This window comes from Pinus tabuliformis, chromosome 6, assembly GCF_031772625.1.
Source record: "Pinus tabuliformis cultivar Carrire ecotype Pingquan chromosome 6, CPIR1, whole genome shotgun sequence".
NCBI lineage: Eukaryota > Viridiplantae > Streptophyta > Pinopsida > Pinales > Pinaceae > Pinus > Pinus tabuliformis.
In genome coordinates this window covers 15,106,733-15,131,617 of record NC_142292.1, presented here as the reverse complement: position 1 = coordinate 15,131,617, position 24,885 = coordinate 15,106,733, and the positions used below count along the sequence as shown (strand labels likewise).

Genomic DNA, 24,885 nt, shown 5'->3' with positions numbered 1-24,885 from the left:
AACTTGATATAGCGTAAAAAAGGTCCTCTATCTTTTGTCACTCAACCAAATAGTTGAATATCTCTATATTCAAATATTTGTTTTATCAAATGCCACGATGGATGAGAGTACCTTAAGATATTTGAAGATTAATTTGGTAGGGGCATGATGGATCACACTACCCCATGATATTTTAAAAGTATTGAATTCCTATCATCCTATGCTACCATCTGTGCTCAGGATCACAGGAAAACAATGTAAAGAAAAACAAATATATATTACATCCATTTCACTTGGAAAAAAACTTGCAACCATTTACATCTAATTGCGTGTCAAATCTGTAAAATTATGAAAAACAAAACCCCATAACTAGAGGAACATTGGAACTTCAGAGTTCAGCATGTTCTAACAATACACATATGGCTAAAAACAAATACAGGAGTACTAAGCCAGTTTTTTTAGGTTTCAACCCCTTATAAGGGGTAAACCAGCAGCCACAACAATCAATGTTGCCGGAAATCCAAATCGAAAATGACGCCAAAATGACATATTATAGTCAAAGAACTGCACCCTTCTGGCCTGCTCACAGACAATTAAGTTTGCAGCTGAACCTATTAATGTTAAATTGCCTGCCACGGTGCTAACCCATGCCAAAATGAGCCATATTTGGGTCACACTTGTTCTGGATGCTACTGCAGATGCTGCCAGTCGAGTGCCCAGCAAAAGCACTGATACAAACAAAGTAGCCCATCAAAAAATTCCCAGAAAATTTATAACAGTGAGGCATCAAAAAAAAATTAATTACTGCCGGAAGTAATAGTCAGATACAATGGAAATAGTTCTTACCTACCTACAGATTAATTTATATCAGGCACCTAAAAATGAGGAGACGATAGGAATAACATGTCATACATAGTTTCCAAGTTGAATAATATCGATCTTGATACTTCCTGAAATCTTCTAAGGCAGCAAACTTAACCTAAATTTAGCAGTCAATTATACAGTCAATCAATTTTCACAGTGGAACAGTATATGAAATAATGCAGATCATTGAGGACTGAGTTGTGTCAGCTATTCTGCCGAAAATAAGGGTCTAGGCAAACAATTCATTATGGACCCAATATGGAATACTGACAAGAAGAACAGATATATCACCAATATGGAATTATAGAAAACGCAATGTTGAGCTATATTTTCACACATTCCAGTAGAACAGATATTACCATTCTCAAGTTTATTGCCAATAGTCCTTTGTCAAGTTATGAATTGAGAGATGGAGTCTTCGACGGTTCTCAGGGTACAGGAGCTGACGGGCGGGCGCTTAGAGTAAGATCTGAGTTCTGGTGGCAATGCTAGCAGGAAGTAGCTCGACAAAACAAGTAGCTATAAAGCGTAAATTCCTCTTGCTAAGGCTTCACCTGGACTATCCCTCTGGAGACAAAGCAAGGCAGCAGACTATATGACTTGTTGTCGAAAGCGGATTCGGGGTCGAAATGGTTGTTGCTGCCCATAAGAGACCCTCCTTAAAGTCGAGTTATTCATTGACCGCCATGGCAACCTATCCTGATTGAATCCTAACCCTCCACCACACTAACGCGAATTTGATTCAATTTTTCAACCGCTGAAAGAAGCTATGCCGGTAGCTGAACGACTCAAGAAGCAGGGTGTTATTCTTGATTTCTTATCGCGGATGCCTTTCCCCATTTTCCCAACCGGTCAGTCACATTCAAGCAGGAGTTAATGCAGAAATTGAAAAACCTTTTGTGACATTGGTCAATGATCGAGACATCAATTATTATTAGACTGATAGACCTTTCTTTCAAATCAGTGCACTTCTACTTTTAGTTTACACTTCTTGTTTCAGTGAGAAAAACTGTAAAGAGAAGAAATGAATTGAATTAACCAGCAACTCATAGGTGAGCACGCTGCTCTCATCTGGAGGCTGCACAAACTAGATGATACACTCTCTATTCAATTAACCAAAGATGATTTAATAAATACATCACAAAAGAATAGGGAGGTGAGTTGAGAATAAGGAGGTGAGAATAAACTCCTACAACTTAGGAACTAATCCTAACTTAAGGAGTTACGATACAACTATGTAACCATTTCTCCATTAACACAATATAATATTAATTATTTTCAACTCTCCCCCTTAATGGAGAAAAGACTATTATGAAGTCCCAACATCCCCCTAAACAACTCAAACTTCGCTTTCCCAAGAGGCTTAGTAAAAATATAAGCCACATTGTCACATGTTTTACAGTGTTCAATAAAAATTTCTTTTGATTGGACATTTTCTCTAACAAAGTGAAACTGAGTATCTATGTGTTTCATGTTCTTATAAAACACTAGGTTGTTCGCTAGCTTAATGGAACTTTGTTTGTCACATTTGATGACGATCACTTCTTTCTACTCTTCTCCTGCATCATGGAGAAGCCTCCTCAACTAGATAGCTTCACATGTTGTTGCGCATAATGCTTGGTACTCGGCTTTAGTTGAAGATAAAGACACAGTGCTCTGCTTTCTACTGCTATATGCTATGACACCAGATCCAACACTGAATGCATAACCCATGATAGATCATTGATCATCCACGTTAGCTGCCCAATCAGAGTCTGAAAAACCTGCTAAAGTAACATCATATGTATCAGTGTATAAAATACCGTAATCATGAGTACCATGAAGATACCTCAGTACATTTTTTGTTGCCACCCAATGACTTTCAAGAGGTTTAGACACAAACTGGCTCAACACACTAACAGAGTATGCAAACTCTGGTCTACTTGTAGTAAGATATATTAGACTACCAACTAGCTGCCTATACAAAGTAGCATTCGACTCCTTAGAGCTATCGTCACTGCACAGTTTCAGATTCTGCTGCAAACGTATTGATGTTGTCTTACACTGTTCCATTTTGAACATTTTGAGCAGCCCTTTGACATACTTTCCTTGAGTAAGGAAAGTTTTCCCAGAGTCTTTCAACACTTCCGGACCTAGATAGTAATGTAAACTTCCCAGGTCTTTCATTTCAAAAACCTATGACATATGCAATTTGATTTCTTTGATTAATGCATCTGCATTACCTATTATAATCATGTCATCCACATACAAGGAAATCAAAATTATCTACCCCTGTTCATCATACATGGTATATAGATTTGGATCATTCTTACTCATATGAAAACCATGCTGTAAGAAAAATGAATCAATCTTCTTGTACCAAGACCTAGGTGCCTATTTTAAACCATGAAGAGTCTTTTTCAATCTACAAATTGAATGCTCCTACCCTTGTTTAACAAACCCTTCAGGCTGCATTAAATAAACCTCTTCCTTTAGATCACCATTTAGAAATGCAGATTCAACATCTAATTGGTGTAGGTTCCACTGATGTTTTGTAGCTACAACAATTAACATTCTAATAGTATTCAGTTTGGCTATAGGAGAAAAGCTTTCTTCATAGTCAATTCCCTCTTTTTGTGAATAACCCTTTGCTACGAGTCTAACGTTAAACTTTTCTATACTCCCAACTGCATTAAATTTAGGTTTGTAAAGCCACTTGCAACCTATGGGTATTTTTCCTTCACGCAACTCAACTAGTTCCCAAGTATTATTTCTAATAATAGATTCAAATCTTCATTCATTGTGGCCCTCCACTCATGAGATTGACTAGCTTCTTTATAATTTGTGGGCTCTATAACATTTAAAATGTTTGACATTAAAGCATAGTCTTTCAATCTAGCTAGTAGTTGAGTCTACCTACCTAATCTTCTCGGTAAGGGACTCACCTCAAATCTATCTACTTCAGACCTTAGCGGTCTTGACTTACTGATTACATCACCTGCCTCTTCCTCTTTTTGTTGCTGTTTTGTTGCTACTGTTGATTGTCCTCACTGCTTTCTTCCATCAACAATGGAATGTGCCACTCTTCAAGGTTGTTCTCCTTATTTCCATCCTCAACATGCTCATGAAATAACACATCTCGATTTGCAAAAACTTTATGAGTCAAATGATTAAACAACTTATGAGCTTTAAACTTAGTGCAGTATCCTACAAAGTCGCATTTCATGGCCTTAGAGTCTAACTTCTTCTTAACATCCTTGGGAATATGGGCAAAGGATTTTGATCCAAAAACCCTTAAATGATTCACCGCATGCTTATACCCATACAATGCTTCAAAAAGAGTTTTAAAGTTGAGACGTTTAGTTGGACTCCTATTTTTCAAGTATACTGTAGTGTTGATGGCTTCAGCCCAAAAACCATTGAATAGACCCTTACCTTGAAGCATACTTTGTGCGCACTCCACAAGGGTTCTATTCTTTTGTTCTACAACTCCATTATGTTGTGGAGTGTGAGGCACTATGAAATGTTGAATAATCCCATGATTCCTGCAAAATTTCATTAACTCTCCCAACTTGTGTTCTCCCCTTTGATCAGAGTGGAGAATCTTAATGAATTTCCATGTCTGCTTCTCCACCATATTCTTGAATTATTTAAAACATTGAAATGTCTGGCTCTTTTTTCTGATAAAGTATACCTAGGAGAATCTAGTGCAATTATGAGTAAAGAGTAAAAAATAATATGCACCACCTAGTAACCTAGTCTGCATAGGTCCGCATATATTTGTATGCACAAGCTCCAAAATATCTCTTTTATCGGTATTAGCATTCAAAGGAAACTCTTACCTATGCATTTCCCTAATGCACATCCATCACAATCTAAATGAACATTCTGAAAAGTAGGAAGTCCATCAACCATACCTTTCCCTTTTAGTAGCATGAGATCTTGTAGGTTAAGATGATCAAATCTCTAATGCCAAAGATTCTCGACTATCAATCCTATTGAAGCTATAGCTTGGTGTGGCATGCTCTTGACATTCAACCTATATAAGCCTCCCACATGCACTCTTGCTGCAATTGGTTCCTTCTTGCCGTCCTTTATGACACATTATGTTCTGAAGAATTCGACTTGCAGGTCCTAATATGCCATCATTGAAACAGAGATCAAGTTCTTCTTGATCCCGGGTACATACATCACATTTTTAATATATATGATATTACCATCATGCAACATCACTGGAATATCACCATACCCCTTAATCTGATAACCTCTTTGATCACCTAGATAAATGTTAACTCTACAAGTAGTTTGTTCAAAGTTCTCGAACCAATGTCTATTACCTATCATATGTGATGACACACCTGAATCTACGAACCATGTTTTGGCCTCATCCTCCTCAAGAGCTGAAAGAGCATAATCATCTACAAATAATCGAAGATCATGACTGTGACCTTCATCGGAAAAGTGCCCTGTGTGCTTTCTCTGTTTATTTCTAGCCTTATCTGTTTGTCTCTTAAAACAAAACTTAACTAAATGATTATTTTCCCACATTAAAAACATTTAATGTTAGATTTGTTACCGCTGTTACTTGGAGACATACCTCTAAATGGTCTCTTCTGAAAAACGGCACCACCTTTCTGTCCCTGTGGTTGTTTCCCTTTATATGGCTCCTTCTTCGCCATGAGAGCAAGATCGGCACTCTGTGATCTCAAATTATGCCACCGCTCTTCTTCCTGTATCAGGATTCCTGTTAGCTCTTCAAATGTAGAGGCTTTATCCCTTGTAGACAAGCCTGTGATGAACATCTGGTATTCATCCATCATCCCGTTCAATGTAATTGTGACAAGATCGGAATCAGACAACTTCTCCCTAATGTCACCCAAATTTGTCCTTTAGGTCCTTGACTTGTGCAATGAATCCAACAACAGATTCATTCTCCTCCATGAAATTTTTTATATGAAAATTTTTATATTCTTTTATATGAAATATTTTTGTTGAAATGTTAATATATTCACATTTAAAATATGAAAGTCTGATTATTGGCAACTTTCATTCACGAAAAGAGGCCCAACACAATAACAACTCTTGAAAATAGTGGGACATCCATACAGTGCTCTTTATCGCCGTTGCTTGTTTTATTTGGGGCAATTTAATGTAAAGATTATGTGGATCAAGCAAACACTATAAATGATGAATTTTTGATGTCCAAAATAAAATTGCTCTTATCAAGTCAAGTATAATTATCAGTTTTTGATAAACTCTGTTATTGTCATTTGCGTTTTCGTTTTCTTGACTTGCTCGTATCAAGTATAATTATTAGTTTTTGACGAACTTTGTTGTTCCCATTTGCATTTTTGTTTTCTTGTATGCCACAGTTTAAGTTTCCTTTTGAAAAGCCCTCTTATGGCCTTTGTTCATCCACAACTTAATCCTCATTACAAAATATCATTATTCTAGTTAAAAAAAATAAAATTGGTAGGGGTAATTTAATGGCCTTATTATTCGTTATATTTTTGCTGACTATGTTTTAAAACTCTGTAGTTTTGTTAGAACATAGATAAATTTTTTTGCAGATTATTCAAGGGCTTAGTTTTCAACTTTTCCAGGTAATTATCATTTTTTGATGAACTCTATCATTTCCATTTGCGTTTTTGTTTTCTTGTATGCCACAGTTTAAGATAATATTTGTATTTTCATTGGAGAAAATGTACACATAATTTCCTTTTGAAATTCACTTTTATGGCCTTTGTTCATCCAATGTTTAATCTTCATTCCAAAATTTCATTATTCTGGTTAAAAAAAAAAAATTTTGGTAGGGGTAATTTAATGGCCATTTTATTCATTATATTTTACAAAGTATGTTTTGAAAGTCTGTGGTTTTGTTAGGACACAGATAAAGTTTTTTTGCAAACTATTCAAGGGCTTGGTTTTCAACTTTTCTAGATAATTATCAAATTTTGACAAACTCTGTTGTTGCCATTTTCGTTTTCGTTTTCTTGTATGCCACAGTTTAAGATAATCTTTATATTTTCATTGCAGAAAATGTATACATAATTAATTTCCTTTTGAAAAGCCCTTTTATGGCCTTTGTTCATCCAATGTTTAATCTTCATTACAAAATTTCATTATTCTAGTTAAAAAATATAATTATTTTAGGGGTAATTGTTTAGTCAATTTAGTGTCCTAAATTGCTCTACATAAATTATCAATTCGGGTATCGTAAACTGATGAAGTGTAGTGCATTATAGGTGCTAGATGACCCTTTACCTCACTATTTTTGAGTTTTCTGTTTTTTTGGGTGTTTGATCCTTTAATTCCTAATGTTCTGCAATGTACTTAACAAAATCTTAAATCTATGGCTGCTAAGAATCTAAATAAATGAAATGAGAGCTAAAAGTGCTTTCAGCCAGATTTGGAAGTAAAGTTTTAAACAAGAAAATGAAAACAGAGTTTCTCTTTTTGCTCTTATTATTGTTCCAAATCATGAACTAAAAGGACTTAAAAGTGAAATTGCAACTATCTATTATGAAAATAGAATTGAAATGAAATACTAAAAGTGAGAATACAACCACTGGTTAGTCTATGGCAGAATTAAAACTTAATGAAAAATTGAAAATGAAATTACAGCAAAGCTAAATGAAATGCTAAGATTGAACATGAATTTGCAACTAATCTACTATGGAAACTAAATGAAATGCTTTGTCACTCTGCTACACAATTTTGGGAGAACAACCTCCTTGTGATAACATTTTGAGGAACTCCATACTTCATTGTTCTAAGAAAGCATGACTAAAAATGAATTTGCAACTAATCTACTATGGAAACTAAATGAAATGCTTTGTCACTCTGCTACACAATTTTGGGAGAACAACCTCCTTGTGATAACATTTTGAGGAACTCCATACTTCATTGTTCTAAGAAAAACTAAATACAAAAGTGCAGAAAAAGACTCATTACATAAATGAAATATCCAACCACTTGGTTTAAGATGAACCATCAACCAGAAGGGCTTTTTAGAAATATTCACTTACAATATGAGTCACTAAACTAGTAATGAAATGACAAGACAGAAATGGCACTGATCAATTTTAACTAAGAACTTAAAGACTAATGAACAACAAATGAAATAATTACTCTACACTACTGAACTCAACTTCAAACTACTGATGAAGAACTGAAAAGAAATTAAACCAAAAGACTATTCTGAACTGAAATAGAACTGTTCTGCATTAGTAAGAAGATGAAAAAAACTGCATTATGAACAAAGTTAGAAAATGGTTATAAACATCATGGAAAAGCACAGTAAATTTACAATTCAACTATGAAAGACAAAACAAAAATGAAATGTAACCTTAGCCAGCACAGGGGCCCTCTGCAACTGCTAAGGTTAAATGAACTTAATCAACACTCCAACAAACGCCTTCAGGTATCCATAAAATACAGAGTCTTCATATTAAAAACAGAGAATGAGTTCTCAAAATTACAAAGTGGTAACTTGAACTTAACAGATGAGCAAAATCGAACTGGTTCTGCGTTCTTCACATAGGTATTTATAGAGAAATTATACAATTGTTTTAAGGAGAAAAGTAAGCTACAGTGAAACACGTAGGCAGAAAAGTTCACGGAATTCTCTTCCTTAGTTGTTGGAGACATAAATCTAAGGTAATGGCTATAAGTGGTTGATGAAATCCGTAGCCTTAGGAAGCTGCTTCATACCCCATCATTGAGAAACGTGTACAAAACAGAGTCCTTTTTGCCTTAGGTTTCTATGTTTGACTTCCCTTTGACCAGAGTCTTCCTTGTCGAATTGGGCCAGGTGAATAGGACACGATCCATGCCCTGATATTTTCAAAGCTGCCCATGTAGTCACTTTTCCCTCTTAACACCTAGAACCTGTAAGAGCGTGGAAGTAGATGCGGAACAACCGATTAGCTTCAGAATGTGGCTGCGTTCCGTAGCTAAAAGACAAAAACTTATTCAAACAAAAAACATAAAAGTATAACATGTAAATAATTAAAATGTTCTCCTTGAGGCAATGTATAATGGTGATTGATGATAAGGATGCATTTTTCATGGAAAAGCAAAGAAGAATGGATGAGAAAAGTTTCTAAGGAAAGGGAAGTTTTGGAGCTCAACATACCCCCACGGTTAGACTATTGCATGTCCCCATGTAATCAAAATTGTGAACTTTCTCCTTCTACTACATTTGTTCTGATACTTCAGCCAAAACATCCAACTTCCTCTTCTTGCCTTTCTTTGCACCAACAACCATCCTTGGCTTCCTCATGAGAAATCTGTACTGAGATTAATAAGTGCCCTGTTTAGCTTCTTATTCTTCCTTTTTAGTTTTCTGTTCTTCTTGTGCCATAAACCCAAGTGAAGCATAGTGTTATCATGGATAATCTTATCCAACTTTTATTTTTCTTTGAAATCTTCATTTTCTCTTTGGATGTGCCTATTTAGAACTTCTAGCTCATAGATCTCCCGTTTAAGGGAGCTAGTTAAAGTTTCTTGTGAGGTGGCAGGCTGCTCTAGATTAGCTGAAGTCCCTGGGTCTACTGATGTACTCTTTTTCTCCAATGACTCTATGTAGTCATAAATTTGTTGTTGGACTAGATCAATACCAGGGGAGGCTCTTCTTGGGCTGCTCTCAAAGTTATGTGGGCTTTGCTTATATGGAATATTTTCAGGGGACTGATTTGGAGTTTCTCCCTCTAAATCTATGAACTGGGTCTCTTTTGATTTTGCTTTCTTCACTTTGCCCCTGAGTCTAGAACTCCTCCTCAAACTTTGGGAGCCTATGATTTCTTCCTCTATAACATGTTTCCTCTTTCCCTTCTCCTTATCTCTCTTGAGCTGATCCCTGATTTTGATTAGTCTCTCAAAAAGTAGCTGTACATCCTCCTTAGGTGATGAAGGTTCAAGAATATCCTTGTGGATTTATTCAACCTTCTCTTTAATTTTTCTCCTCTTCTTAGTCTGCTTTCTGATCTCTGTTAATTTCTCAGAGATTGTCTCTTATTCATCGTTTTTCTGTGCTGAAGTTTCAGGGGTGTTTTGAATGGTGAGGCTGGTCTTCCTTCTCCTACTTCTTTTTACAAGACTTCCTTTAGGCAATTCTGGAGCATCTTGGAAGAAGTTTCTTACCAAAAAGTCCTCCCATGTGTCCCCTACACTTCTCAAGTGAAATTCAACCAAAATCTTCACTAGCCCATGGTGATATAAAGTGGTTTCTATTGACTCAACTTTCTTCTGAACATTAGTTGCCATTCTTCTCAAACTATTCAATAGGAAAAATGGTAGATTGAGGGTTCCATCTTCTAGGAAATTCATTAATAGTCGTATGTGATATACATACATGGAACCAAACCTCCCTTCACATGTAATAAACTTTTGCAAAATTAACAACATGCTACTCCATTTTATTTTAAGTGTAGAGATTGGAATCCCTTTCCTAAAAACTAAAGTGTCCATACCTGGATTTTTAAGAATGACCTTCCAGGATTCATCATGAAACTCTTTATTCTTGAACCACTGTTGAGTCCCAAACCTGCACTTCCCTATATACCCTTTCAGCCTTCTTTTTCCATTTACTTCATCCACCAAGTTGTCAAATTGTTGCATATTAGTCTAAAAATAGCTTATGAAATGGTTTCCTAACTATGTTTATGATTGTTGTTTGATTTAGATTTTTGTTCAAGCAGCTGCGGAAACTTGTCACTTTTCGCAGCCAACCCAAGTTTCCGCAGCCATTTTGTTAAAGGCTATGCTACAGGGGTCCAATGGAGAAACCGACCACATGGGTAAGCTGCAAGTGACGTATACATGGAGTGTGTCCCCTCAGATCAGCCAAATCACTCATAAACGGTCGCGGTCAACGATGGTCAAAGGAAGGGCCAAATGAGGAGTTTTACGATGGCACGACTCTGTTTTGCCCACGTGAAGGTTTGCGTGGCACGATCCTTAGTTTCCGGAGGTACTGGCACACCTGTAGAGCAGCCCGTGAACTGAATCGAGCAGCCACCATTCCATGGATTCAACTGTCATGATGACCATCACGCTAGATCTCGGGTCAAGGAGATTTATGTGTCTCTTGGCAGCATAAAATCTAGGAATTAGTTGCAGCACCTTTACTTATAAATAACACGTTGATATACGCTGAATAGCTAGTTTTTGAAATGTAATTTTGACTGTTGTCATCAGCCCACTGTACTATGTTTCACTTTGTTTTATTACTGCACTTTAAATACATGAGAAGACAGCTTTCCTGAATCTGATTTGTGACTAAGTGATTGACTGGCCGAGGTTGTAGAGGGCCCCTGTACACCAAAGCTTTGTATAGTTTCTTACTTGCTTTCATTCATTGTTTTTAAATCATTGTTTGTATATATATTGTGTTGTTCTGATATTCATTGCTGTCTATATTTCCTTTATGTTTTCTTTTATAACTGTTAACTGATCAGTGCTTCTTTTACAGGTTTTGTTGTAGGTAGCCCGGGCAGATTTACATATTTTTTTTTGATAACTACTGACATGAGATCATCTTGTCCTTTCTGCTGATTTTCATTTCTTGAGTTTAATTTCAGCACCATCATTTTTCAAATTGCATTTTGCTTATTTACTTTTCTGCTACTTAGACATCATATTACTCATCTGTTTATGATTTCCTTTTTATAGTCAAGTGACTCTATTAGTAAGGAATCAAAATATTATTTATTGTAGTATGATTTAGTTTGCTTTCCTGCAAGTTAGAGATTGAATTACTTATGTCATTTTCAAGAGTTGAAATATGAATGAGTAGTTAAAATCTTAGTTTCCTTTTATACAATTTAATTTCCCGCAATTTAGATATCATATTACTCAACTTGTTTATGATTACTTCCTATAGACATATGGAGTTGAAAGGTGAAGGGTCAGAACGGGGGTTGAAGTAGTGTGATTTAGTTGTTTTTCTTTCAGTCTTTGAGTTGCTTTAAGTTCAGTTTTTACTTTCCTTTTCATACAGCAGTAAGGATACTGGGCCATTGTCACTAGTTCACTGTTTTGGTACATTTACTTCCTTTTGAGAATTGATTTCATTACAGTCAGTTCAGAGCTTTCTTTTTGAAAACTTTTAAGTTTGGAAAATCACTGTAGAAACCACCATTACCATCCATATTTAACTTTCAATTTCGCCATCACACACTAGGGAATCCATAGAAAATAAACCCAAAAACAAACTAAAAAAAAAGCTCAAAAACGACAAAAGACTGAGAAAATGGTTATCTTGTACATATAGTACACCTCACTTCGTCAGTGTACGAATCCCGGATTGAAAATTTAATTAGAAATTTAGAACACACTAAATTGACCAAACATTTTGGCGCCGTTGCCGGGGAAGTGAAACTAGGTAGCCAATTTCTTAAAAAAAAAAAAAAAAAAATTCAAGAAAGGAAAATTGATAACCTCTCAAAGTATGCTCTCCTCTTGCACTTAGCATGACCTGGAGGATCATAAAAGAGAAAGTTATTGGTTTAATAGTTTCTTGAGTATGCTCTCTTCTTGCACCTAGAGTGACCTGGAAGATCAGAAAGAGAATTATTAGCCTGACTTGAAGAAAAATAAAAATAACATGCATAGAGCAAGAGATTCTAGGGGAAGGTTTTTAATTAGAGCCAAGAGTTCGATTTTCACAACTCCATCTACTTCAAGGAATAGACATGAGACACCTCCATCATCTCCAACCCACACTCCTAGCCCTAGGATTCCTGGAATTCAAGAGGCAGTAGTTGAGTTAGGAGACTCTTCCACACCATCCATCGAATCTGAATTAGGAAAAGATCCTTTCTTTCCTTCTACAGGGAGACACATTGTAATTAAAGAAGTAGAATCTCCTAAGGAAGAAGAGGGAGAAATTCCTCCTTGTTCGCCATTAATAGAGGAACCAGAGGACTCTGAAATCTCTGAGGAAGCTATCATGACAGAGGAGGTAGTTAACGGATTTGGTAGAGGTAGAGGTAGAGGAGGAGGAGGAGGAAACAATGCAGGAGGTAGAGGTAACAATGGGGGAAATAGGGATGGAGATAACTCATTCGGATTTCCTATAGTCGATGAGGATTCTCGAGCAACAATGAAAAATATTTCACCATCTGTCCTCCCAAACTTTCATGGGTTAAGAAATGAGGATCCTGAAACATTTCTATTTGAGTTTGAGGTCGTGTGTCGAACTTATGATTATCTGGAAGACTCTCAAAAACTCAAACTGTTTCCTTCAACATTGAAAGGAGCTACTTTGAAATGGTTCATGGGATTACTCACCCAATCCATTAGGACTTGGAATGATATGAAACAAACATTTTTGGATAGATACCTGGACTATTGTATGCCCACCAACCACAAGGATGAAGTATTTAAAATGGTGCAAAGAGAAGATGAAAACTTGGAGGATTTACTTGAAAGATTCCAATACAACCTGAAAAGAGCAAAAATGAGTAACTTAGATGAGGAAACCCTGAAAGCCCTTCTATTAAAAGCCATTAGAGATGAATGGATAGATATTTTGAACATGATGGGAAAAGGAGACATATCTCAACTTCCACTTCATGATATAGTAGAGCTGTGTGTCCATCTCTCAAGAGGAAAATCTAAAACTGGAAAAGGGCCTAGAGATCCTTCTCTTATCAGAGCAAACAATTCTGCAACTGGATCAGTAAGTAGGGCTGAGATTGGCAATATGCTTGATGAATTCAAAACTGATATCTTAGGGAGTCTTAGTGAGCAACTAGACACTCTTAAGATCCACAATAAGCAGAAAGCAGAAGCTGAAGCTTTAACCATCTTTTGCCCAAAATGTAGAAAGAAACATGCAACTTGCAGATCGATCAATTATCAAACCAGATGGTGTATTAGAAGACATTTCGGTCTCCTTAGACTCTTGGGAATATCCAGTAGATTTCATGATTTTAACTCCCAAGAGTAATTTAGGAGGACACCCTCTCATCTTAGGAAGACCTTGGCTAGCCACAGCTGATTCTTTCATCAGTTGTAGGTCTGGGGATATGTATATTTCTGATGGAAATTCGACAAAGAAATTCAATCTGTATCCTCCAGCAAAAGCAATTATAGAAATAGGAGATAATGAGTGGATTGATGATGAGGATACTATACAACCTGTCTTTACCATTTTTGAAGTTAGTGAAGATAGTCAAATTTTGAACACATTAGAAAACTTTGAAACATCTTCAAAATATGACCACACAAAATTTCAGTTAGATTCTGACATTGAGTATCTATCATCTAGACAAATGTCTCTTTTCTCTATGGAATAGTTTGGTAGTTCCGCCATTGAGATCTTTCCAGGCAAAACATTAAATATCAACAAAAAGTTGGAAAGATCACAACAGGAAGAACTAACCAAAATCTTGCAAAAACATTCTACTGCATTTGCGTGGGAATATACTAATATGAAAGGTATTGACCCTAAGACTTGCATTCATCACATCTACATTGAGGAAAACACTAGACCAATCAGACAAGCTCAGAGAAGGATGAATCCAAACCTTAGGAATATAGTGAAAGAAGAACTCCAAAAACTACTCAATGTAAACTTCATTTATCCAATTTCAGATAGCCGATGGGTTTCTCCTTTGGTTATAGTACCTAAAAAGAATGGTAAATGGAGGGTATGCATTGATTACAGGGAATTGAACAAAGCAACTTTGAAGGATCACTTTCCTTTACCCTTTATCGATAAGGTATTAGATACTTTAGTAGGCAAAAAGTATTTTTCATTTTTGGATGGTTTTAGTGGCTATAATCAGATTCAGGTAGCACCTGAAGATCAGGACAAGACCACATTTACCTCTCCATGGGGAACTTTTTCTTACCGAGTACTTCCTTTTGGATTATGTAATGCACCCGCAACATTTCAAAGGGCAGTACTAGGAATCTTTTATGATCTAATCCATGATTGTGTAGAGGTTTATATGGATGATTTTATAGTTTATGGTAATTCGTTTGAAGAGGCATTAGAGAATTTGGAAAAAGTCCTTATAATATGTAAAGAAACAAACCTATCATTGAGTCATGAAAAATGCTTTATGATGTTTACTGAAGGGATTGTTTTAGGACATCATATTTCAGGGGATGGGATTAAAGTTGATAGATCAAAAGTTGAAGTCATCTCCAAGTTGCCTATTCCAAATTGTCAAAAAGATGTTAGAAGTTTTCTTGGATTTACTAGATACTATAGAAGATTTATTGAAAACTTCACCAAAATAGCATCTCCACTCTTCAAATTACTTACAAAAGACTGTAAATTCAAATGGGATCCTGATTGTCAATCTGCATTTGGAACTTTGAAAACAAGAATATCTAAAGCACCCATTTTGAGAGGGCCAAATTGGAAACTTCCTTTTCATATCTCCACAGATGCTTTAGATACAGCTCTAGGAGCTGTGTTGGGACAAAAGGATTTAGTTCCTTATGCCATTTACTACACCAGTAAAAATTTGACTCCCACTGAGTTAAACTATACTGTGACTGAAAAAGAATTCTTAGCTGTTGTTCATGCAATCAATAAGTTTAGACACTATATAACAGGCTATGAAACTTTTGTCCATACTGATCATTCTGCAATTAGATATCTCATGAATAAACCTGTTACTAATGGCAGAGTTACAAGATGGCTCTTACTTTTACAAGAATTCAATATTACTGTGTTGGATAGACCTGGGAAACAAAATACAGTAGCTGATTTCTTGTCTACAATCCAAAATACTAATGAAGATTCTCTTGTAGAGGATAAGTTTCCAGATGAGTATTTATTTGCAATAACTACTAAGACTCCTTGGTATGCAGATATTGCTAACTATTTGGTTACAGGAAAGCTACCTCCACATTTATTCCCTGGTGAAAAAAGAAGAATTATTCAGGAGAGTTCAAGTTATCATGGATTTCTAATGAATTTTTTAAAACAGGGCTAGATTGTGTGATCAGAAGATGTGTTCGGGAAGATGAAATGCCTGACATCCTCAAGGCATGTCATGATGAACCATGCGGTGGACACTTTGCTGACAAAATGAAAGCCTATAAAATCCTTTCTTTAGGATATTATTGGCCTTCCCTTTTCAAAGATGCAAAACAATATGTCAGAAGGTGTGACAGCTGCCAAAGAGTTGGGAGACCAACTCTTTCAAATGAAATGCCATTACAACCACAGGTACTCATCGAACCCTTTGAAAAATGGCTTTAGATTTCATTGGATCTATTAATCCACCATCTAAACAGAAAAAAGTATATATTGGTATGCACTGATTATGTCACTAAATGGGTAGAAGCCAAAGCATTGCCTTCTACCACTGAAAATTTAGTTGTTCAATTTCTTTTTGAGGATATTTTTACTCGTTTTAGTGTCCCAAGAGAAATTGTGACAGATCAGGGAAGTGAATTTACATCTAGCTTGATGGAGAAGCTGATGGAAGAATACAAAATCAAGCACAAAAAATCTACTCCTTACCATCCGCAAGCAAATGGCCAAGTGGAGTCTACAAACAAAGTTCTTGAGAGCATCATCACTAAAACTGTTCATCTACACAGAAAAGATTGGGCAGAAAGGCTTCTTGAAGCCTTATGGGCCTACAGAACTACATGGAGGAATACAACAGGACATTCTCCCTATGAACTTGTTTATGGGAAAGAAGTCCTGCTCCCCATTGAGTTTCAAGTCAAAACTTTCAAGATTGCAGTCCAGTTGGGGATGAATCTATCAGAAGCCCAAAAACATAGAATGGAGCAGCTGAACGAGCTAGATGAGATTAGACAAGAAGCAATTTTAAAGACTGATCTAGTTCAACATCAAAGAGTTAAGTGGCATGACAGATACATCAAAGAGAGAAAGTTTCAAGAGGGAGATTGGGCATTACTGTTTGATTCCAAGTTCAAAGACTTTAAAGGTAAATTTCAGACTCATTGGCTTGGGCCATATGAAATTGACAAAGTATTTAACAATGGAGCGGTAAGAATCAAGACCATTGATGAATTTCAGATTTCTCTTATTGTGAATGGCCACCGATTGAAAATTTATCATAAGCCACTCTCAAAAGAAGAATTTGTCAAGATGTTCCAAGAGAATTCTGCAATAAGGCTGGTGGAGAAGAATCCTTCTTCCCCACCAGCCTAGCCTTTGATTCTTTCAGTTAAAAATAAATAAATAAATAAATAAATAAAATTGTATAAGCCTGAAAACCAATCATAGATTGGCAGTCTTATACAGAAAATATAGAGTGAAAATCAAGGACACTTGACACTCTATATTTTCCAAAAAAAAAAAAATCTCCTCTCCTTCTCTTTCCATCTTCACTCCACCTCATTTGCCATTCCACTCCATCTCCATCTCATTCACATTTTCTCTTCACTTCACTCCGCTTCATTTTCATTCCATTCCACTCATTTCATTTTCATTTCATCAATAAAAGTTCCTTTCAGGACTATTTTCACTCAGTTAGTTCTTTTCTAACCATATTTGTTCAGCTAAGTGGGTGTTGTCCCAGTTTCCGCAGCTGGAAGCAGTTTCCGCAGCCAGAAACAGTTTCCGCAGCCAAAAATGATTTCCGCAGCTACCACCACTCTATTTTTCAAATTCACAGTCAAAATGTTAGTACAAAAATCATGAAAATGCAGGTGTAAGTGAGAAAATTCCATGAAGACATGGAGCATCTCCAAGACATCAAGAAAGAACAAGTTGGTTAAAAGCTATGGGCAAGAAATGACAAAGTTTCCAAAGGTATGAGCAATTTTTTTTATCAAATAGCAATTAAAGTCATGATTATGCATAGTTATCAAACCATGAAAATTTCTACTATGTGCAATGATTCGATATGATAGCTCCATTACCCACTCCTATCCCACGATATTACTCCACACACCATGCATTCATTTCTTAACGGTCTCATGATGGGTTTTCAGGTTTAAACTCAAGTTGACTGCACTTTCATTTGCCACCTGCGCTCATAAGATGTGACCAATCCCTTTACGGCTCTTCTCCACCGTATTTTCCGCAACCATCTATCAAAACGTGTGATCTCCCGTATGCAGCCGTTAATTCAAAAAAAAAATCTCGCCTCCACTATCGTTCACTTACCATTTCATCTAAGACCTTCCTTTTCATACACACGCATTTCAATTTGTAAACCCATTCACTACTGCTTATCCTCTGTTCCGCCTATAATCTGAAGCATTCCCGTTACCTGCAATCGATTACAACCACTGTATTCTACCATAAACCCTGCAACCGAGCTACTTCCCTCTGTTAAAATCCTCATACGCAATTGCATCCTCAGTTGAAATTTAAAATAGAGAAAGGGATGGGAAAACTATTAAGGGCAGAGCCAGAAGGACCGAAATATCTAGAAGGTTACCCTCAAGCCAAGGATTTACTGAAGAAAGCCAAATGGTTACGGTTCATTCAATTAGGCTATAATAAAGAAGTAACCAAGGCTTTTGCACGGTCGTTCGATGGTCAAAAGGTGGAGATTAGAGATTTGAAGCTCACGGTGACCGAAACAACAGTAGCAGCTGCCACAGGCTTACCTCAGGAAGGTGAGAGATGGTTCAAAAATAAAAGCGTGGATGAACAGGCATGGAGAATTATGCTAAGAAACCCAGGTATGGACACCATCATGTTTACTAAAGGAATTCCTGTTCATGCATTGAAGGAAGAATGGGCTAGTCTGCTGTTAGTTATCCAAAAATTTGTCACTTGTGAAGGACGCTTTGGTTCGATGTACATGTACCATGCTAGACTGTTAATGAATTTCTTAGAGAATCAGACTCTTAATTTGCCTTATTTCTTACTATTGAGTTTGAAGAAGATGAGCATTACAGTCCAAAAACACATAGGCAATATAGACCCTCATCTATACCATCATGGACTTATAAAAATTCTTATTGAAGACCACTTAAAGAAAAACAAAGATACATGGGAGCAATTCTTGATAAGAAACTACTTCCAAGAGCCATCTGAGGCCTCTGAAAGTAGCACACCAAAGACACCAAGAAAAAGTAGGAGAAGAGAAAAGAGCACTACAGTCCAAGACTCCCCTACTATAGAAACTCAAGAAATTGGTCAAAAAGAAGAAGAAGACAGAACTAAAGGCAAGAAACAGAAGAAAGAAAAAGGCAAAAGGACCATCCAAGAAGTCTACCAATCACCTGAGTAATCCATAGAGGAGGATTATCAACCACTGTCAGAAAGATTAGTACATCTTCAGGCTGCTGCTATAGCAAAGAAAAAGGAAAAAGGAAAATAGAGTATACAAGAAAAGAGTACTAGTCCACCATACTTAAGGAGAAGCACAAGGTTAAGAGGAAAAGGGAGTAAAACACAAATAAAACGGCCCCACTTCATTGACTTGGGTGGAGAGACACCTGAGAAAACTCCAGTTGGCCGTAGTCCACCTCATCCTCAGCCAAGCATTGAAATCAATCCTCCACATGATGAAAGCCCTTCTCGGCTAGAGCTAGAGAGCAGTCTTCCTCCTCCACCAGATTTTGAACTCAGTCCAAGAAAGACACCTGAAGTAAACCCCAATCAACAGGAAGTATATGACTACTTGGAATCATTAGCAAAATCAGCTGCAAGTCCAAGTATCACTCTGCCACTAGATGCACAAGTTCAATCCTTAAAACAGGAGGTATTTGAATTAGAGGTCCTAAACAGGCATATCAAGCAGGAAAACGAAGCACTCAAAGAGCAGAGAAAAGTAGATAAAATTATTCATGATAACACTATGCTCCATTTAGGACTATGGCAAAAGAAAAACAAGAAACTGAAGAAAAAGTGCAAAACGTTGAGCAGAGCATTGATCAATCTCAAGTTTATATGTCTAATAAGGAAACCAAGAATGGTGGTAGCACCAAAGAAGAAGAAAAGAGGGCTAGATGTCCTAGTAGAAGCATCAGAACATATGGATTAGAGAGGAGTGACTAAATTTTGGTTGCATGAGGACATGCAACACCTTCACAGTGGGGGTATGTTGAGTCCCAAACCTGCACTTCCCTATATACCCTTTCAGCCTTCTTTTTCCATTTACTTCATCCACCAAGCTGTCAAATCATTGCATATTAGTCTAAAAAGAGCTTATGAAATGGTTTCCTAACTATGTTTATGACTGTTGTTTGATTTAGATTTTTGTTCAAGCAGCTGCAGAAACTTGTCACTTTCCGCAGCCAGCCCAAGTTTCCGCAACCATTTTGTTAAAGGCTATGCTACAGGTGTCCAATGGAGAAACCGGCCACATGGGTAAGCTGCAAGTGACATGTACATGGAGTGTGTCCCCTCAGATCAGCCAAATCACTCATAAACGGTCGCGGTCAATGATGGTCAAAGGAAGGGCCAAATGAGGAGTTTTACGGTGGCATGACTCTGTTTTGCCCACGTGAAGGTTTGCGTGGCACGATCCTTAGTTTCCAGAGGTACTGGCACACCTGTAGAGCAGCCCGTGAACTGAATCGAGTAGCCACCACTCCATGGATTCAACTGTCATGATGACCATCACAATAGATCTCGGGTCAAGGAGATTTATGTGTCTCTTGGCAGCATAAAATCTAGGAATTAGTTGCAGCACCTTTACTTATAAATAATGCGTTGATATACACTGAATAGTTAGTTTTTGAAATGTAATTTTGACTGTTGTCATCAGCCCACTGTACTATGTTTCACTTTGTTTTATTACTGCACTTTAAATACATGAGAAGACAGCTTTCCTGAATCTGATTTGTGACTAAGTGATTGACCGGCCGAGGTTGTAGAGGGCCCCTGTACACCAAAGCTTTGTATAGTTTCTTACTTCCTTTCATTTACTGTTTTTAAATCATTGTTTGTATATATATTGTATTGTTCTGATGTTCATTGCTGTCTATATTTCCTTTATGTTTTCTTTTATAACTGTTAACTGATCAATGCTTCTTTTACAGGTTTTGTTGTAGGTAGCCCGGGCAGATTTACATATTTTTTTTGATAACTACTGACATGAGATCATCTTGTCCTTTCTGTTGATTTTCATTTCCTGAATTTAATTTCAGCACTGTCATTTTTCAAATTGCATTTTGCTTATTTACTTTTCTTCTACTTAGACATCATATTACTCATCTGTTTATGATTTCCTTTCTATAGTCAAGTGACTCTATTAGTAAGGAATCAGAATATTACTTATTGTAGTATGATTTAGTTTGCTTTCCTGCAAGTTAGAGATTGAATTACTTATGTCATTTTCAAGAGTTGAAATATGAATGAGTAGTTAAAATCTTAGTTTCCTTTTATGCAATTTAATTTCCTGCAATTTAGATATCATATTACTCAGCTTGTTTATGATTACTTCCTATAGACAGATTGAGTTGAAAGGTGAAGGGTCAGAACGGGGGTTGAAGTAGTGTGATTTAGTTGTTTTGCTTTCAGTCTTTGAGTTGCTTTAAGTTCAGTTTTTACTTTCCTTTTCATACAGCAGTAAGGATACTGGGCCATTGTCACTAGTTCACTGTTTTGGTACATTTACTTTCTTTTGAGAATTAATTTCATTACAGTCAGTTTGGAGCTTTCTTTTTGAAAACTTTTAAGTTTGGAAAATCACTGTAGAAACCACCATTACCATCCATATTTAACTTTCAATTTCGCCATCACACACTAGGGAATCCATAGAAGATAAACCCAAAAACAAAAAACAAAAAGCTCAAAAACGACAAAAGACTGAGAAAATGGTTATCTTGTACATATAGTACACCTCACTTCGTCAGTTTACGAATCCCGGATTGACATTTTAATTAGCAATTTAGAACACAATAAATTGACCAAACAACCACCTCTCTCCTAGCCTTGGGAGTTCTATTGCTTCAGCAATAAAGGACTCGATAACTACAAATTTGATGTCACCTATTTCCACATCCATTCTATCAAATGATCTGGCAAAGGATTTGGTGATTTCTTTATTGTAACTGTTGAATTTTTCAATGAAACTCAACCAACCAACCTTCTGTAATATTCTTTTCAGCTAAGGATAACCCTCCATGTACTTCACCCCTATGGGTTCAGTTCTAACAATGAGTCGCATCACCTCTGTTCTCGGCTAATCTTCAAAATTCCCTTCACTATCTAATAAATGAGTGACTGCGTGAAGAGGACCATGTATAAAAAAATGGAGCAACTGGGTGGATAGAAATAGAACGATTATGGATATGGAAACGAACAGCATATATGGGAGCAGGATGACTGTGAATAAAACGACTGTATATGCAGAATATATGGAAACATAGTAGCTATAAATGTAAAATGTGTGAAAAACAGAGTGACTGTTATACACAAAGAATGCGAAAACAGAGTGACTATATGCACAAAGAGGCTGCAAAAGTATGAAAGAAAAACTCAGTGTAATAAATGAACAATCAGGGTTTTGAAGAGTCGTATACGGATAGGTTATGTCGTTAATCTAACCGTTAACAGATGTGGTTGTAGAAGTCCGGTTAAGTACAAGTCATGGAGTTAAAAATGGAGATTAGTTAAGAAGGAATCATTGGAACGTTAGGCATTGAAGATGGAGTAATCGTGGCAGTCAAATCACATAATGATTAATCAAGGAGACATATGATCATACAAGTTATACAAACTTATGTTTTTGTATTTCCTTTTGAAATAAGTTGTTGTTTTTACCTTTGGAATCTTACCTTCTACTTGCTAATGTATTGATGTTTGCTTCCACAGGTGCTTTAGGTGTGATTGCTTTTCAAATTTGTTTTCTCTTCAATTACCTGCATATAAGATTTTATTATGAACTCGCATCTTTGTGCTTCGACTGATAATCAAACTGTTGCTGTAAAACAGGATTAGCTACGGAATGGAGTCAGCTGCAAAACGTGGAAACAACTACAGAATGTAAAACAGAGAGTAAAATATGACTTATGAATGAATGAAATGGAAATCATTGTGTGTGTGAAAATATGACAAGATGATAAATGAAAATGGTGATGAAAGAAATGCTAGAAAAGGAAAATTTTATTGGTGAAATATGTCAGTGGAGTGAAGTGAATTTGTAAAAGTAAAACAAAGTGAAATGAGATGAAACAATGAATTTTTGCAGAATGCAGAGTGAGTCACCATTTTTTCAGAAAATGAAATGGAAAATATAGGGTGTCAGAAGCTTCTGATTTTCACCCTGTATTTTCTGTATAAGCATGCCAATCAGTGATTGGTTTTCAACCTTATACAATTTTTTTTTTTTGAAATAGGAAAACAAAGACTAAGTTGGTGGAGAAGAAGGATTCTTCTTCACCAATTTCATTTCAGAATTGTTCTGAAAGATCTTGATGAACTCCTCCTTTGAGATTGGTTTTTGATAAATTTTCAATCTGTGACCATTCACAAGGAGAGGAGTTTGACTTTCATATATTGTTCTGATTCTTACTGCTCCATTACTGAAAACTTTTTAAATCTCATATGGCTCAAGACAATGAGTTTGAAACTTCCCTTGAAAATATTTAAACTTTGAATCAAATAACAGTGCCCAATCTCCCTCTTGAAACCTCTTGTCCTTGATGTATTTGTCATGCCATTTAGCCCTCTGTTGCTGAACTAGACCAGTTCTTTGAACAACCTCTTGTCTGATTTCATCAAGTTCATTCAATTGCTCCAGTCTATGCTTTTGAGCTTCTGATAAATCCATCCCCAACTAGACTGCCATCTTAAAAGTTTTGACTTGGAACTCTATGGGGAACAGGAATTTCTTCCCATAAACAAGTTCATAGGGTGTATGTCCCGTTGTGTTTCTCCATGTAGTTCTATAGGCCCATAAGGCTTCGGGAAGCCTTTCTGCCCAATCTCTTCTATGTAGATGCACAGTCTTGGTGAGAATTCCTTTAATCACTTTATTTGTAGACTCCACTTTACCATTTGCTTGTGGATGATAACGAGTAGATTTCCTATGCTTGAATTTGTATTCCTCCATAAGCTTCTTCATCATGTTGGATGTGAATTGAGATCTCTGATCTGTCACAATTTCTCTTGGAACACCAAAGCAAGTAAAAATATCCTTGAAAAAAAAACTAACTATAGATTTTTCGTTAGCAAAAAATAATTCTTTGGCTTCTACCCATTTGGTGACATAATCATTCCATACCAATATATACTTTTTCTGCTTAGATGGAGGATTAATTGGTCTAATAAATTCTAAAGCCCATTTTTCAAAGGATTCGATAAGTACCTGAGTTTGTAATGGCATTTCATTTGAGGGAGTAGGTTTTCCTACCCTTTGGCAGCTGTTGCACCTTCTGACTTATTCTTTAGCATCTTTGAAGATGGATGGCCAATAATATCCTAAAGAAATGATTTTATAAGTTTTCCTCTTGTCAGCAAAATTTCCACCACACGGCTCATCATGACATGCTTTGAGAATATCAGGAATCTCATCTTCCCTGACACACCTTCTGATCAAAAGATCTGGCCCTGTTTTATACAATTCATTAGTGATCCATGAATACCTTGTGCCTTCTTGAATAATCTTTCTTTTCTCTCCAGGAAATAAATGCGAAGGTAACTTCCCTGTAACCAAGTAATTAGCAACATCTGCAAACCAAGGAGTTTGAGTAGTTACTGCAAAGAGATATTCATCAAGGAATTTTATCTTCAACTGGAGAGTCTTCTTTGATATTCTGAATCCTGGACAAGAAATCAACAACCGTGTTTTGTTTTCCAGGTCTATCTAGCACAGTAATGTTGAATTCTTGCAAAAGTAAAAGCCATCTTGTAACTCTGCCATTAGTAATAGTGTTATTCATCAATATCTAATTGCAAAGTGATCTGTATGAACAAAGGTTTCATAGCCTGTTATATAGTGTCTGAACTTATTAATTTCATGAACAATACCTAAGAATTCTTTTCAGTTACAGTATAATTCAACTCAGTGGGAGTCAAATTTTTACTTGTATAGTAAATGGCATAAGGAGTCAAATCTTTTTGTCCCAATACAGCTCCCAGAGCTGTATCTGAAGCATCTGTAGAAATATGGAAAGGAAGTTTCCAATTTGGTCCTCTTAAGATAGGTG

General features: G+C 36.3%; 1 protein-coding gene across 1 annotated transcript in view; it reads right to left on the bottom strand.

Annotated features, from left to right (window-relative positions):
- Window positions 1–347: 347 nt before the first annotated feature.
- The window catches only part of LOC149256985 (silicon efflux transporter LSI2-like), a 244,438-nt gene continuing 219,900 nt past the window's right edge, over window positions 348–24,885 (bottom strand). Inside the window, 1 exon segment of the mRNA XM_089413393.1 lies at window positions 348–707. Within this exon segment, the coding sequence (XP_089269519.1) occupies window positions 445–707 (263 nt within the window). The 3' untranslated portion in view covers window positions 348–444.